The sequence below is a fragment of the Strigops habroptila genome, chromosome 2, assembly GCF_004027225.2.
Source record: "Strigops habroptila isolate Jane chromosome 2, bStrHab1.2.pri, whole genome shotgun sequence".
In the NCBI taxonomy this organism is placed as follows: domain Eukaryota; kingdom Metazoa; phylum Chordata; class Aves; order Psittaciformes; family Psittacidae; genus Strigops; species Strigops habroptila.
This window is the reverse complement of record NC_044278.2, coordinates 21,601,270-21,617,952: the sequence shown is the minus strand read 5'-3', so window position 1 is coordinate 21,617,952 and position 16,683 is coordinate 21,601,270. Positions and strand designations below refer to the sequence as shown.

The window sequence follows — 16,683 nt, the reverse complement described above, 5'->3', positions numbered from 1 at the left end:
GCCTCACCGACCCGGGCACCACGGCTAACCCGGCACCGCCATGGCGGCCAACCGAACTACCGCTCCCAGCAGCCACCGCGACGTGCGCGTGCGCCGGGAGGGGTGACCCACGTCCTGTCTCACTGCCCAAATGACCTTTCTCTCAGCCCATTGGCTGGTCTGTCGGAAATGCCGGTGCCCCTGTGCCTCCTGGGAGTTGTGGTTTTCCCGTCCCCTACAGTACACCAGCTTGGGTAGGGTGGGCGGGACGCGCGTACCACCAGTCCCGGCGTGCCCCGCAGCGCCGCGCCGCGCCGCCCGGAAGGAGCCGTCAGCGGTCGGTGCAGGCGGGTGCCGGCGGGCAGCGATGGCCGGGCAGATGGCGGTGCTGGGTGAGCGGGGCCGGGGGCCTGTCCGCTCCCGGGCGGCGGAGGGGACGGTGCCTGGGGGTGAGGTGAGGGGCGGCGGCGCCGGCCGAACGCTGGTCGCGCCCGCTGCGGTCTCCGTGTGGTGGGGCCCGGGCACGTCCCGTCACCCTGCCGGGGGCTTTGAGGGGGCCGCTGACCGCGGGGCTCGGTGGGGCTGTCGCAGCCCTGCCCGCCTGGTCGCCGTTACCACGCGGGGGTTCCCTGCGGCCGGCGCGCGGTGTCGCCCTGTTTGCAGGGCCCAAACGCTCAGCGCCGTGTTGCGGAGAAATGTCTTGCGAAATTGACGGCCGCCAGTAAACCTGCGCTTTGTCACTGGTCTGTGTGAAGCGCAGCTCTGCCCGCCCTGCCCTGCCCTGCTGCGGAACGGGGCTTATGCGCTCTTTGAAACCTCAGCTGCTTAGATTTCTTCTTTTCTGCTTGAGGTTTTGTTTATTGGAGTTTCCTCCCCCTTCCCCCGCCCTTCGCTGAGGCATTATTAGGTTTTCAGGTTCTTGCTTTGTCAGTTGAAGATATGTAAAATAAGATTTTAAAAGCCACCTATTCCGCACTTAAACTACCCCTTAATTTCAAGGCATAGAAAAGATTCAGAGGTGTGGGAAGATGCTGTTTGGGAGCTATGACAGAAGCAGGAGGAGTTGGCATGGGTTTGCATTTCCTTATTTTCAGACTTCTGGTGAAGTTGGAGGAGATGTTCGGGTTGGGAGTTTGTCATTTCACTGTGATTTTGTGCAGCCTCATTAACTAGATGTCCCTTAGGGGTCACTCATAGGCAGTTCCCCTTCAAATAGTAATTAGCCTATTTCTCAAGTACCTCGCACAGAGAAAAAGAGTTATTGCAGGGTGGTGATATTTTCGGGTTTGCTGTACCTCTTGGGCTTTTTAAAATCGCTGTAGCATTTAATTCCTGAGACGTTTGACTCTTCTAACCACTTTTTATTGAATTAAGAGATCTGAATTTGCTGGTGACCTTTCAGGAAACTGTAAAGTAGTTGGGTAGCTGAACAGGCTTCAGGGTGTGAAATAAAGCCACATGAAGTGCAGTGTATAATACTGTTAATATTCACTGGCTTGTAAGTTTGCAGCAGTAGATACTCTAACCCTACTTTTTAAAACTCTGTTTTTCAGGTTCAGCTGTTCTGGCTCTCCTGTTAGCTGGCTATCTAGCACAGCAATACTTACCAATGCCTGCACCGAAAGTGATCGGGATTGATCTTGGTACAACTTACTGCTCTGTTGGTGTCTTTCTTCCTGGAACGGGGCAGGTGAAGGTTATTGCAGACGAAAATGGGCACAACAGCATTCCAAGTATAGTCTCTTTCACGAACACAGGCGTGTATGTAGGATATGATGGCCTAGAACTGGCTGATTCAAATCCTCAGAACACCATATATGATGCAAAAAGATTCATTGGGAAAATCTTCAGTTCAGAAGAACTGAAAAGTGAAAGTAGCAGGTATCCCTTTAAGGTGAGTAGCCACTTCCTTCAGTTCTCTCCAAGCAGTAAGCTGTGGGATGCTTGAAACATGTAGTAGGTAACCAACTTGTCTGACTTTGACTCACTTCGCTAAATCTGATACATCTGAAGACCATAAGAGGTATCCATAGAGGGGAGGAGGAAATGGTTGTGGAAGCAGTGTACCTCTGCATGAGAGCTGATAGTGATTTTCCAGAGGACCCTTTCCTCTACTGTGAAATGTGTTTCTCGGTAACCTTCCAGCCCATTCTCTTAAAGTATAAATTTCAACTTGAAGTTCTAACTGTGAAGTTGCTGAAACTTCAACTCCCCTGATAGTCTAAAATACACACACAAAAAAAAAGTCTGAAAGTCACATCTTCCTGTCCCAGTGCATTTTTTCCCCCCTAACACATTTCTGGTGATTACCAGACCAGCAGCATATTTTGAAAGCTGCTTTGTAAAAAAAGTTACGCATTAATTTAGCATGGTGCAGTATTTGCTGAAAGAGACAAGTTTTGAGGTACTACAAATAGTCTTTGAGTTCTTTACTTGTTAAGAGGAGCTGTTCCAGTACCAACCTGTTTGCTTCCTTTCAGAAAGAAGAATCTCTGGAAGGCTTTGTCAGTAGGGTAAATCTAATGATTAAAAAGCATTACTTTTATCTTTGAATGGGCTGTTGAAGTTGATTACACAGTTGCTAGTTCTTAACGTTGTTTTTTAATGTGTCTTACCTGGGCACAGAGGGTGTCACTACTTCAGGTATACTCAGATCCCGTAAGTTACATGTTTTGCATAGTACTCATAGTCAAGGAACAGAAGTGACTCAGGGAGTGGAAAAAGCACATTTATATTTTTCCAGAATACACAGACTATATGCAAATAAAACATTTGGTGGGAGCAGGGTGGGAGAGCATAAGAAGGCGGCTTCTCACCTGTGGGTCATGTTGCTTTTTCCTCCTAGATTTTCAACAACAATGGATCAGCTGAATTTTCTTTGACAACTAATGAAACCTTTCGCGTCACTCCAGAGTATATTGGCTCTCAGCTGCTGCTGAAATTGAAGAGAATGGCAGAAGACTATATTGGCATGCCTGTTTCGAAGGCGGTCATCTCTGTGCCAGCAGAGTTTGATGAAAGGCAACGGAATTCTACCATTAAGGCAGCTAATATTGCAGGTGATGTATCCTTATTCTAGTGTTTTTCTAGGAAATCTTAAGGTCTATTTCTCCATCAGTAAAGTATTTGGGGAGGGTATAGATACAGCATATAGGTGATGAAGGACCTCAGAAGGGATTTTTGGGTTTTGCAGACCATTAACAGTTGTGAGGAACAGGAGAGAACTCCTGGGTACCAACAGGTGCAGCGGACTAATGCACATGTAGATAGCTAGAAGTAAGTTTTACTTCAGGGAAAATAGTCTTTTTGGCAATCTCCAAATAGAGAGTCAATGCAGAGCACCCTTGGACAGTAATTTAAACAGAAATAGAACATGTGAAGTCAGACTCCTTAGCAAGGTTTCTCTGGAAGAAATGTGTTTGGGCAAATCACGGTTCATGACTTCACCCTGATGCTGAAGTAATAAGGGAAAGAGTTCATTGAGTATTACTACTTAGAAAACTATTTCCTTTAGGTCTGACGTTTTACTTAAGGTAAGTTTGGTTAAGAAACCCAACCAACCAACTGATGGTAAATGTTATTACGATGTGAGAATTGCACTTTTCTCAGATGTATACCTGACTGTTGCTTGGTATCTTTGCTCTTTGCAGGGCTAAACATTTTGCGAGTCATCAATGAACCCACAGCTGCAGCTATGGCTTATGGACTCCACAATGCTGATGTGTTTAATGTTCTGGTGGTGGATTTGGGTGGAGGAACTTTGGATGTGTCCCTGTTGAACAAGCAGGGAGGGATGTTCCTCACACGAGCCATGGCAGGTGAGAAATCCATTGCTTCCTCAAGGAATGGGGGGAAAAGAAAAGGTGCACCTAAAGTCACATTATAGGGACTTTTAAAACATACCAGCCTTGTTGGAAAGTGTTCTCTGAGCGTGTTCTTGGCTGCCTTTCATGCAAAATTAGGTTTGTGACTGCAGTGCTAACTGCTTGTGTTGCCTTCAGTGAACAAGTTTTGATGTGAGCTGCTGCTTAGTCCAGTAAGAGTGGAACAGCAAGACATAATTCAGCAGCTTCATTTAGACAGAGACCCACTAAGTGAATTCCTGTTTTCAGGCAAAAAAAAAAACCAAATGGTGAAAACTTTAAGAATATTGTTCAACGTGGATGAAAATCTGCAGGACATTTTTCTTAACTCTATTGAATAGAAAGCAATTGTTTTGGAAACAGTGCAAGAATATTCTTTCACTAGAAACTGGTTATGTATATTCTCGTGCTTTAGGCAGGGTACATACACATAGTTCAGTGGCATGTGTTTTTTCATGTGGGTGCTTGAAGACGTTGAGTAACCTGAAACTGCTAGAACAATAATCCTGATAAAGCTTTAGTGTGGAAGCGCGAAGAGAAAAGTTCATTCCAGGCAGAGAGGGAAATTTGAAACTGGGAATTTTAGCTGGAAAAAAAAATTTGCTGTGAGAGGTTGCACGTCGGTCACAGGGTTCCATATCGAAATTACATGGTTTCTTTTCAGAAATACCTCTGAGTTAACAACCATGGCTTTTTCCTGTTAAAGTGTAGCAGAGCAGTTCCAGGGAAAAAACATTGAGGGGAGTAGATTCTAAATTTGCTGCTAAATAAAAATCTGGAAATTACTACCCATCACGTGTTCTTCAGTGGACAACAGTTAATGAAATCTATTTTCACAGCTCTGTGAGCTCTTGCGGTCTGCTTATGGTCCTACTGTCATTGTTCTGGCCCTACAGCACCATCTCCCAGTAAAAGAAAAGATGTGTGCTGCTTTCTGAAGCTTTGAGGGTGATGTCTCTGATGCCTTCTATTCTGATGTTTCAGGTAACAACAAACTTGGAGGACAGGATTTTAATCAGAGGTTGATGCTGTATTTATACAATCAGCTCCATCAGATGTATGGTTCTCTGCCAACAAGAAAAGAAGAAATACATCGCCTCAGACAGGCCGTGGAAGCAGTTAAGTTAAATCTGACTGTTCATGAGACAGCTACACTAAGAGTGTTGTTGACTGTGCCGGAAAGGAAGCCTACGAAAGAACTTCCAGTTAGTGAGGTAAAACCGATCACTGTGCTAAAAGACAAGCCTTCACAAAAAACAGAAGACCTGAAAAATCCTGGAGACTCTTCAAAAGTAGAGAACAACTTTGTCAAAGTTATGTTTGAAACAGAAATCTCTAGGAAGCTGTTTGAGACGTTAAATGAGGACCTTTTTGAGAAGATTCTTGTGCCCATAGAACAAGTGTTAAAGGATGGCCGCCTCCAGAAAGCAGAAGTGGATGAAATTGTGTTAGTGGGAGGCTCCACCCGGATCCCTCAGATACGCAAAGTTATTCAGGATTTCTTTGGAAAGGAACCTAACACCTCTGTAGATCCTGACCTAGCAGTTGTAACGGGAGTGGCTATCCAAGCAGGAATTGTTGGTGGTTCCTGGCCGCTTCAAGTCAGTGCCATAGAAATTCCTAATAAGCATTTACGGAAGACTAATTTTAACTGAAACGAAACTCTTGCCCATTGCATCCCACCTCTCCAAAAGGGTACCCTGATGGTGCATACTTACCTGCCCGGTGGTAGAGCCTGATCTTAGCCGTATTACATTAGTTTTTTTATCTGTTCCAGTGAGGTGTCACTGGACACCAAACTGTGTTAAAGCTAGATGTTAGTTTAAAGGTACGACTGATTTCTGAAGTTCTAACGTGTTCTGTCTTTGTCTGTAGATTGGATATTGGAGGAAATGAAAATGCTAGTGGTGACACACCCATGTTTTCTTGCTAAATTTTCTTAGCAAGTCCTGAAGAGGTGTATGTTTAAAATATAAAGGGAGTGTGGCCAAAGGTGAATGATAATGTGGTTACGGTACTGTAGGTATTCCCAGGTCCAATATATTTACTTTGAAAGAATGTGAAGCAGTGTTAATGCACATAGCACTAGCAGTGTTCAGCTTAAATTTATTTATTAAATTGAGTCATTTGAGCTTTTAAGCACCTTTCTAAAAGGCATGTTGCAGCTTGAATGAAACTTAGGCATTCACTTGATTCTTCTGCTGTTCATAACAGCATAATGGTATTGCTGAGGCTGTATGGCAAATTGTCTCATGTTTCAGCCAAACCATATTAAAACCTGTGCTCTTGCTACTTAGTGTGAATTACTTAGTGTGTCTGCAAGGGCTTACTTTTGATCTGTTTTTGATGGTTGTCATACTGGTGCTGCTGTCATACCACTGATGTTCTCCACAGAGAACAAGGGCGTATTGCCAGCTACATATACCTCCCCCTGCCTGATTTGAAAACTGCAGTAATTTTATGTATGTTAAAGCCACAGCTGAATATCTTCCCTTGAATTTGACCAACACAAATTTCATTGTTGCGCATCTACAAGCGCTTGATGTCTTTCCCCTGGAGTACCCCAAGCTGTACCATTCTTGGGGAGCAGGTGTGCGGCAGAAGGGATTGTCTGATGAAGTCTAGTTCCTGTAGTCCTAGTAAATGACAATTCACCCAACTATTTCACACTTTCTAGCTCGTATCTCTGGTTTAAGTTGTTTTGTATTCCCACTCTAAGCTGAACATAGAGATAGTAGCTGTTCTTTTGGGAAAGGAAGCAAGGTGTGTAACTCGGGATTTGAGGTAGCACTTCTTAAGACTTCATTTTAGGCAAATGGTTTGCTACCAGCTATCTAGCAGGTGCATGAGAAGAAAATAACGATCTGGAGAAAAAAAAAAAAAGGTGACAGTTCTCTTTGGAGGGTTAAATCAACACTTAAAGGCCAGCTGAATTATTCTATCTGTGTAGAACTTTCTACAGTCAAAACACATCATTCATCTTAGGCTGGCTTCAGCATCCGCCAACCCAGACTTTAACAGGAAAGCTTTAGTAACAGGTGGTTCTAAACATCTTCTTGTATTCTGCAGAATAATTTTGTTTGTATTAAGCTTGCCAAGATAAAGTGTGGGGCTTAGATTTATTGTTTAACCTGTAACTATATTAAAATAGGCTTGTTATTCTCCTGGCAGCAGGCCTTATTTATGGCACTGTCATAAATCAAATGTGCCGATTCAGCTGTTTGCATAGGTATTGTCTAAACATATCTTCAAAGTAATCCAATTAAAAACCTCTTAAATTGAATCACAGTTGCACACAACCATTCCATCAGCATTGTTTCACTTCACAGAGGATTCCCAAAATGCTGCTAACATCTGTTTCATTTCCCTGAGTTGAAAACCAAAGTGATTTTTTTTCATTTGAGCATTTTTTTCCCTTTGTACGTCTTTCAAAATGACCCTGTCTATGTCTATATGGAACCTCCAGTATCTGAAACTCCTGCATTGAAAGAAGTGCCTCTTCAGTGAAATCCTGGATGAATGGCAATATACAGTATGGTTCTTGTAGGCAGTTGCTGTTTAGGGCCTTTACTTTGCAGATGCAAATATATGTGTTGGATTCAACATATATTCCAGTGTCTTTGGAGTCACTGTGGCCTTTTGCCCTGCTGTAAATTCATCTCAAAGTCTACTGGAGTTACAGTAGGCCTTCAGTCTTCATTTTTTTTAATGCACTGTGTAAAATGAGCAACCTGTGTAAAAATAGAAGCACATTACAGTGAAATTATTAAAAGCTTTCTGCAAGTCTGGGACAAGGTAGGTAGGAGTGGGAGAAACTTTTTAAACTGTTAAACTCTCAGTGCAAATAAATGAAGTGGGGGGGGGTGTTCTTTCGCATACTCCTTCACTCTGGAGGAGTTAAATCTCTTTCAGTGTTAATGTGGGAGTCGGAAGGGTGAGTTGTTTACTTGTTAAAAAACTTAAATTCACAAAAGGGTATTTATTCAGATTTCTATACAGTTTTGGTTTTTTTAATAGAGAAGTTACTGTACATTGGATATCTCACAATGCATCTTTATTTATTAAATAACTTTCCTGAACCCTGCAATCAAGTTATTTATTTTGTATCTTTTAGTTTTAATACTCTATTTTGACACAAACCATTGAATTTTAAAGATGACTCTACTAAGTGGCTATTTCCAGGTATGCAAGTGTACTGCTTACCAAGAGTCTCTCTTTAAAGAAATTGATATTTGAAGGTTGAAATCTTTCTACGGTCCTTGAAATCTGAGTATGGTTGCCTGTGGTGATAGGTATGTAACAAATTTATATAGCTAAAGCTTGTTTTGCAGGTTGAAATTCTGGAAGCCCAAGATGCCTAACCAATTGTATGTTCCAGTGCAGATGATGAAATGCATTTTATAAATAACCTTTTAGAATGTTTTTAATAAAAGCAATTTCTGTCCCTTGGACGTGTTTTTGTTTCAGTTTCTCAGGGAAATCTGTAACAGCGCTGTTAAAGGATAAGGTCATAATCCCTCAGCTTGTCAAGGTGTTGCTGGAGTGACAGATCTTCTCTGGGATGTGGCACAGACGACTGTGAGGAACTGGGATATGAAGGGAAAAAAACCCTTTCTCCTCAAGCTGCAGTTTGGGGTGGGAGAACAGAACTGAAGAAGAGTGCAGGTTAGTACAAGGAAATCAACTATGGCTGGCAAAATGCAGAAATGTGTATATTCCAGCAAGGAAAAAAGCATTTCCCTCAACTGTCCAAATTCTCCTGTGATACTGCCAGAAAAGTGCAGAGCAAGGGCTAGAAGCAGGGCTGAGGGAAGCGACACCTGAAAAGGTGCTGCCTGTGGGATTTTTGAATGCTGTGGAGAAGGAATTTGAAGCAGAGCATGAGCAGGTTCTGCTTCATGCTTCTCCCTGTGAAAAGGAAAAAAGAGTCACGGTGTCCTTTTGAGCCTTATTCTTACTTTAGACTCTGCCCTGACACCTTGGCTGTCCCATCTTTCCTTTCCCTAACCCAAGCAACCTAGCTGGAAAAGGAGGCCACCTAGTAGCTCCTCAAAGGGATGAACAGTTGGGTCCCTTGCACTATCTATCTACAGCCAAGCGAAGGTCTTCTGCCCTGTCAGAAGGCCCTTTGAGAACAGCCCAAGCACCTCCTGAGGGGTCTCAACAGTTAGTAGCCCATATGGGGCAAAGCCTTTCACAAGGTGGTGGGTGCCTGTGAATAGCCCCACAGGATGAGACCGGGACCTGATCTCCAAGTGCAGGAGAATTGCTGTTAGGAGGAGACAGGGCAGGAGGCAAGGTATGTGCTGAGCTGGCCTGCAGGGCTATGGCTGGCTTCATGCTGTCACCAGAGCTAACTGGTGACCTTGTGTCTGGTGAGTTGTGTTGGGTGCTGCAAAGCTTGAATTAATACTGAACTTGAGGCAGCCAGGTGGTCCCTCTTCGTTTCTTAGAGCGAGCCTCTCTGACATCAGGCATGTGAGAAGAGTAGAGATTGCAGACCCTGGGTGATATTCTTACAACAAAATTGCCTTTTCCTGCCTACCCCAGGCCTGTTAGATGGCTTACTTTGGTAACCTGTTGCTGCATGAAAACATAGCAGGAGCATATCATGCTGCTTCTGCCTCCTCTGCACCTCCTTTTTCAAAGTATAGCTACACATGAGGACTACAGCTTGCTAAAAGAGAAGGAATGGCTGTTTAGCTTTTGCAGACACTAGCAAAAGTGACATTTTCTTTTCTCTCGGACTTTGCAATTATTCAGTCTGCAGCTTTTCCCAGCTATGGTCTGCAGGTAGTCTGAAACTGTAAGCCCATCAGTAAGCACAGAGAAACCTACCCATAAATAAAAAAATCAAATAAATTAAAAAAACCCTTTAAAATCACTACTGAGGATGCTAGTCCTCTGCAGCTTGCAAAAGGGGTTGGTCTCCGAGTTACTAAAGTCTACCTCCCCCAGCCTAAAACTTATTAATGAGTTTAGGAATGGCACTCTCTTCAATCCTTTCCAGTTCCTCTTGTGATACTTCCAGGTAAGGGTGGGTTTGGAGACAAGCATGAAGGTGGGTAAGGGATGGGGTCAAGGGTGGGGGGAAGCGGAGCCCCAGAAGAGCCTGCCTGTGGCACTTTGAATGTTCCGGGGAAGTTACATGTTGGTATGAGAAGGTTCTGCTCTGACAGTACTGATGGCCTCATTTGGGGCAAAGAGAAAAGCAAAGATGAAAAGCAGAAAGCTGTTCTCTCTCCAGAGAAGCGTTCTCTCACATTAGTCTCTCCAGGACTTTCAGGTAATAGTTACTTGGGCAGGGTTGTTCCTAATCTAAAATCATGATATGCTTCTAATTGTTTTGTGTAAGCGATAGGATATTTAGTTGTGTTTTGCAGCCAATAGTACTCTGTAATTTAGGAAGACAGGTTTTCTTTTTTACCTTTAGGAGAGAGGATAGAGAATCATTCACCTTCACTGTAGTAGAATCACATCTTTGAGGAACTTTGTTCAGAGAGCCTCCATTGCTTCTCACCACCTTTCTAAAACAGCAAATACTTTTGCTTGCTATCAGGCAAGAAATTAAGATCCTACTTGATACAGACCAGGTGTCAAGATTAAAGTAATATAACAGGGCTGTAGCCTGAAATTTTATTTATGAACCTTAGGGGGGGTGTTCTATTTTTTTTAAAGCAGTTGATGAGATTTCCTCTTAGTTTTTGAAGATAAGACTGTGGTGATTAAGAATTACAGGGACTGTAATAAAAATGAAAATTAATATTTATGTGGCCTAGAGAAGCACAGGCATGTTTAACTGACACTTTCAGTACAGGTACATAACCTGTCCTGCTGCTGGATTAGTACTGAGGTTTGCATAAAACTGACTGGCAAGGAGACAGCTGCATCACAATGTGATTTTGTAATGCTCAGATGCATAAGATGTGGTTTTCAGTTATTTGAAGTATTTTTTCAGTTATTCAGAAATCATAAGGTCAAAAGGAAAATGAATGTGGCAAGTTTATTGCCTCAAGAATTAACCCAAGTACACATGCAAATATGCATGTCCTAAAAATCAGCACCAAGTGACATCTGCCTGTATATCCACAGAATAAGCAGTCTTGGGGTCTTCATGAATTTGCAATCATAATTAAGAAGTAAATGGGCACAATGTCAGAGCAACTTAATGAAATACCATTTTTAATTAAAAACAGTGTGTTAACAGCAAGATTTACTTTTCAGTCAGCCTTTACTAGTGCAACAGGCAAAATATGCCATGAAAATTACTGCTTCATTATGTCGTTCCAGTGCCAATATGATCAAAATAAGTGATTTGTATAAAATCAGAAAGTTATTTTAAGAAACCCGATCAATATATACAGATCGTAGTTGTAGTAAAGAGCAATGCTGCAAGGAGCTTTTAAGCAAGCTAGTAATTTCAAATGGAATACAAAATATTCCATATATATGTGGAATGCCAGATATCCCTCCAGTGTTTACTGGAGTAAGGAATTCTTATCTTCATGAAGTATTAATTCCTAAATTTTCTTTATCTCTTCTTATTCCAGCCTCTGCAACCATTTCAGAAAAGGCACCTTTCCGTTGTAACAAATTATGTGGTGTATCATATTCTAGAATCCTTCCAGTGTCCAGAACAAGCACTCTACAATGCAAAAGCAGAAAGATTACGGGAGAAGAAAAATCAGCTCTTTAACTATTTTCCAGTCCTAATACAGATATCTCTGGATAATGGGAACTCTTACTTAGAAGAATTACCATTGCCTTAGCTAATTCATTGGTTTCTAAAGCTAGGAACTCACTCCTATATTAAATAAAACAAACAAACAAACAAACACTTTTGAAAGTGGCATTTTTGCTTAATTGGTAAAAATGCTATAGTTCATATATGCTCTACACAATTAAGTGGTCTTAATAGTAGTTTATAGTTTTAAGGTACAGTAGCTTATACCTGTACCTTACCAGGAAAAATATTAAATTAATTAATTCTGTAATTAGAAGGGGAAAACAGAACATAGGTATTGATATTTAGTTAATATTGATGCTCAAGTCTTTTGGGATAAAAATGTTGGAGTGTAAAGTTTAGTAAGTCTGAAAACAGATACATTTAAAGGAAGCCATTTATTTTTAAAATGGCTTACCAAAACTTCCTTACCTCTCTGAATCCATGACTGTATGTAACCTGTGGGCTATAGTTAATATTGTGCAGTTGTGAAACTCTCTTTTGATGGTGGACTGCACCAAGTTGTCTGTTTCCATGTCAACAGAAGCTGTTGCCTCATCTAGGACCAGGATTTTTGTCTTTCGTAGCAAAGCACGTGCCAGGCAGACCAGCTGTCTCTGCCCAACACTATTAAAAATACATTTGAGAAGATCAGGTTAGGAAGGGGAGAACAATATAAAGCTGAGAGTCTCTTCTATCTTTCTTAACAACACTTTATACTTCTGAAAAGACCAGTGAAATATGTTCACCTGGTTTTGGAAGCTTTCATTTCTTCTTGCTCAGCATACCAACAACAGTTAAGATGTGACTCTTAAACACCTGTGGCTGAACATAAACTAGCATAAACCTAGTCTTGCCCACAGTTTCTATATTCACATCATAATGGGGACTCTGGATAAGCCAGATGGAAGACTAAACCACTTTTTAATAACGCTCAGTGAAAAAATATGTCAGCTGTAGTGTTTGCCTTCTAGAAACTTCCTCCTCAAAATGATCTGGCAAAAAAATTCAAGTTGATATTCAGTAAGCTCCATCTAAGACTTGCTCCTTTGCTTTGCTGCCGAAAGCTTCAGTATTTGTCTCCTTGAGCTTAGAGCCCTTTTATTTCAAGTATCTATCTCCCTCCTTACATAACTATGGGTTAATGTTTTACAAGGAAAAAAATCAGTTGCTTTACCCAAGCAAATAAAGCAAAGGCATAAGCTCTCTCCAGTTTTGCCTTCTTCCTGTGTTCGGTGTTTTGTTGTTTTCTTTTTCTTTTTTTCCTTTTTCTGTTGTTCCCTTTTTTTTTTTAATTTAAATAAATGAGCACTTTTCTATCCAACTCTAGTTAGAAAGTGCACGAATTGCCACACTCCCACACATTCCTTTACACCTATTCATATACTTGAGCTGAAAATAGTCTACTTGCTTGGCTTCCCATACAGCACAGGCTAGAGGTCTTTATACAGTTGGGAACAGTTGGCCACCTCAAAGAAACACATACTACCAGAATAATTCTACTTAAAATGACAGGAGAACTGTCATTATACCGATACTTCTTGAAGGAAATTCTCTGGAAGGAACATAGTTTTAAAGTACCAGAAAATAACTGCAATAGCACTTTCTTGTTTATGTACCTGAGATTTTCACCACCTTCTGAAATTTCATGAAGGAGCTTCTTTGGGAGTGACTGGACAAAATCCTTTAAGTGACACAGTTCCAGTACCTCCCACAGTTCAAGATCAGAGTGTTTTCCAAGTGGATCCAAATTTGACTGCAGTGTCCCAGAAAACAAGATGGGGTCCTAAATAACAGCAGAATGTGAGTGCACAATTCCAACACAAACTTAAAACAGTCTGCCATAAGTCCTCACATTAACACAGGGAACTGGGACAAATAATTTTGGAAAAGCAGACAAGGATTTGAAGGAATATATACGTGTTTTTTCTATTCAGCACATTTTTCGAAAGACCCAAGCTATTTTTGTTTAAATATTAGTCTCATCTCCATGCACAATTTATGCTAGAGACAGACAGCAAATATTACCAGGGTTAAAGCTCCAGAAAACCTAGGGAAAAAAATAGACCTTCCTTTGGAAAACATCAGATAAATTTATTATAAGTGATGTTAACATCACCCATGTGCAAAAATGGGTTTCTGAATGGCATTCAGGGAACATGCAGGAAGTCTTCAGGTGACTGCTAAATTTGTGTTCAAGGTTTTGCTTTATACTAGAGCATTTCAGTGTAAATCAGTCTACCAGCACAAACACAATCCTAATGATATGTGAACTAATCTTGAGTTTCCTGCTCTGTTTTGCAGTAAAGCAAGGATGGCTTTACATGACAGACTGTAGCAGATTAACTGAAATACATATCACACAATTTGTGTGTACGTTACTTTATTCCCTACGGTCTTCAGACATAATTAGAGTTATTTTTAAATATTTTTGCCTTCAGGTGGAACTTGAAAACACAGTATGTAGCTACATACATACCAGTTCTGCAGAACATGAGCTATTCTAGCTAAGCCTGTTAAACTAAACCTGGCATAATAAAACCTAGTGTCATACTTGTGGTCTCCCTGTTTTGAGGCGTCTTCCATGTAATTGCCAACATGCAGTTGTGACGTTTTCCAGGATAGCATTCTGCCAGCAGTACTGAAGATTACTGTCTAATCAATAGCTAAGATTCTCAAAAATTCAATTCTAAAAACCAATAGGCCATAACAGAGCCTGTTTTCAAAGATCAATAAAATTCTACTGGAGTTTTATGCCTCTGTCTCTTGGCAGCCTGTGGAATGTGGGGTTACAATTTCTTCTCCCAAAATGAAGTGTCTTATGTTATTAAAAAAAACCCCAAAAGTTATCTTTAAAACACATCTCACCTGTGGAATAATGTTAAGATTCCCACGCAGGTCATGGAGTCCAATAGTTGATATATCAATTCCATCAATAACTATTTTGCCTTCAGATCCCTCTAGAACTCTAAACAAGCAATTTGTGAGTGTTGATTTACCAGCTCCCGTTCTTCCAACAATTCCAACCTGAAACAGAAAGTTTCCTGATAAAGACTATAACTTTCCATGCGACACATTCTATGTGAAAAATGATGAGTGAATTCAGTTACAACTTTCAGTTCAAAACTTCAGTTTCTTTCACCAACATGCAATCCTATAGGTGGATAAAACTGTTTAAAACTCCCTGTTGGAACACAACTCGCAATCAAGAGCTCTCCCTCAGAAGCTGTACAGACTTTGCCTGGTTCAGTGGGAATTCCTGCCATTTCCCCTCCCTTTTGTCTAGCGCTCAGCTCAAACCAATGATTCTAAACTAGGTCTCGGTTAGTGCTCCTTGATCCAAACCCAAAGTTGATTAGCACTGGTCTGGCAGCATATTTCTCTACATAAATACTGCGCACAGTGGACAAGAGGTTTAATTTCAAATTTGGATCTTCCTTAAAATTGCTGAATTCATAAAACATTATCTCAGTTTCTTACAGGGAAAAGTATTTCTGCATAATGGGAAAAAGTAGTTTTCTCATTTGATTTTTCTTTAATGTCTTACCCACTTAACATCTTTGCTGTTCGACATCATCTTGCTGTATCTAGTAATTGAGTCTCCTCATATTAAATCTTTTTGAAGTAGAAAGTTGGGAACAGAATTTTATACCTCTGATTTATTTGTCATATACAGTACCTTCTCTTTACTCTGTGTCTGAAAAGAGACATCTTTCAGGGCTAAACCAAGATCCTTCCTGTATTGAGCCTTGTAGTTAACAAACTTTATTATTCCTCTATCAGGCCACCCCACTGGTGGTCTTTTTGATGTTATCCACGGGCCCTGGAATTACAACCATTGGTATTTCAGTGTATGATTTTAAAAGTGTTACAAGTTAATAAAAACATTAGGAAAATTATATGTATCTTTAAAAATCCCAGGAGGTTTAGGATAATTCTAGTGCAATATAAGAGAAGGAGAACCTACTTTCATGAACTGGGCAGAAACATTCCAGCTGGGTTTTTAAGAGTTCCGGGTTTGGTTTGGATTGTGGGTCTTTTAACATGTATACACTCATTTTAAAAAGTGAGCTCAGTTTAACTGAGTAGTTGCTAATAGTCTCATATTTGTTCCATCAATTGACAGGAACTAAATTTAATCTGATGCCTAATCTTGCAGATATTTAAAGAGCATATTTTATGAGATATATTTTAAGAAATGGAGTAGGAGACAACAGAAAGATGTGTACAAAGACCAGGAAACATAAACATGAGGGAAGTGTAAAAGAGAATGAAGAGGTAGAAGAGAGTCTTGTTTCTGAGACAGACCAAAGGCTCTTATGCCTCCATACCTGACATTGGCACTACTTTCAGAAAAGCACAATAACCAACGCAAATCAGTTTAAAGCAGAAGTCTCTTCAGACATGAGGTGAGTAACAGTTAGGGGTCTGACAGGCTGCTCTTCCCCTCTTAAAATGCTCTTCTTGGTTGCACATAGCATAGAAAGTTCACCTGCATTAGTCTTACTACAAAATCTATTGCTAAGAAGGATGCCAAGACTTTTATGGTCAAAATAAGAATAAAACTGCTATGACTATAAATGTAATGAAGAAGCTACATATGATTCTCCATGTAAAAAAATAAGAGAAAGTATTTAAGAACAAATTATAACCTGCTATTACCAGTCACCAATATTAAAATCATTCTAAGTTAGTAATGTTCTAAGCACATAAATTAAATATTGAGGAAGAAACCTCACCATTTCAAGAATGCTTACCTCTTTATCCATTTTTGCATATTCACAAATTCTTTCAATTGAAACCGCATTGGTCTCGATTTCACATGCTTTACGCACCCAAAAATTTAGACTCTGAATTATCTGGGGAAATAGTTGCATCATAGAACACAAACATTTGATTCTACTAGAATACAGCATACTAATTCCAAAACTTATCCTGAATTTAATCATCTCATAAGCTAGATACTTCACCACAGAAGCCAAAAAGCATACAGAAAATGACAACACACCAAATAATCACTGATCTCAGCATTCCCCTGAGAACTTCTTGTCTGCTGTCAGACTGCCCAGTGGCTATTGTAATTTTCACTAATATAACAGAAATCTGAAACTATTTCAG

At 40.7% G+C, this 16,683-nt stretch overlaps 2 protein-coding genes across 3 annotated transcripts in view; one reads left to right on the top strand and one right to left on the bottom strand.

The window, feature by feature from the left end:
• The first annotated feature begins 285 nt into the window (after positions 1-285).
• Positions 286-8,290, top strand: HSPA13 (heat shock protein family A (Hsp70) member 13). Its single transcript, XM_030476460.1, has 5 exons — positions 286-371; positions 1,533-1,873; positions 2,825-3,038; positions 3,630-3,797; positions 4,827-8,290. Exons 1-5 carry the CDS (start codon positions 347-349, stop codon positions 5,495-5,497), a joined length of 1,419 nt encoding a protein of 472 aa, XP_030332320.1. The 5' UTR covers positions 286-346; the 3' UTR covers positions 5,498-8,290.
• A 2,543-nt stretch (positions 8,291-10,833) lies between these two features.
• Positions 10,834-16,683, bottom strand: part of LOC115603945 (multidrug resistance-associated protein 1-like) — a 32,624-nt gene continuing 26,774 nt past the window's right edge. Inside the window, exons 23-28 of one of the 2 annotated variants that reach the window (XM_030476458.1) lie at positions 16,323-16,424; positions 15,245-15,388; positions 14,434-14,592; positions 13,185-13,351; positions 11,998-12,192; positions 10,834-11,487 (exon numbers count right to left, since the gene is read on the bottom strand). In XM_030476458.1, coding sequence (XP_030332318.1) covers positions 11,346-11,487; positions 11,998-12,192; positions 13,185-13,351; positions 14,434-14,592; positions 15,245-15,388; positions 16,323-16,424 — 909 coding nt within the window. In that variant the 3' untranslated portion in view covers positions 10,834-11,345. The remainder of the gene's footprint in view (positions 11,488-11,997; positions 12,193-13,184; positions 13,352-14,433; positions 14,593-15,244; positions 15,389-16,322; positions 16,425-16,683) is intronic. The other variant, XM_030476459.1, reaches the window with a different exon arrangement.

Coding starts and splice junctions, on each gene's coding strand:
- HSPA13 (XM_030476460.1), top strand. CDS start 347: ATGGCCGGGCAGATGGCGGTGCTGG. Junction 372..1,532: donor CGGGCAGATGGCGGTGCTGG/GTGAGCGGGGCC, acceptor TCTGTTTTTCAG/GTTCAGCTGTTCTGGCTCTC. Junction 1,874..2,824: donor GTAGCAGGTATCCCTTTAAG/GTGAGTAGCCAC, acceptor TTTTCCTCCTAG/ATTTTCAACAACAATGGATC.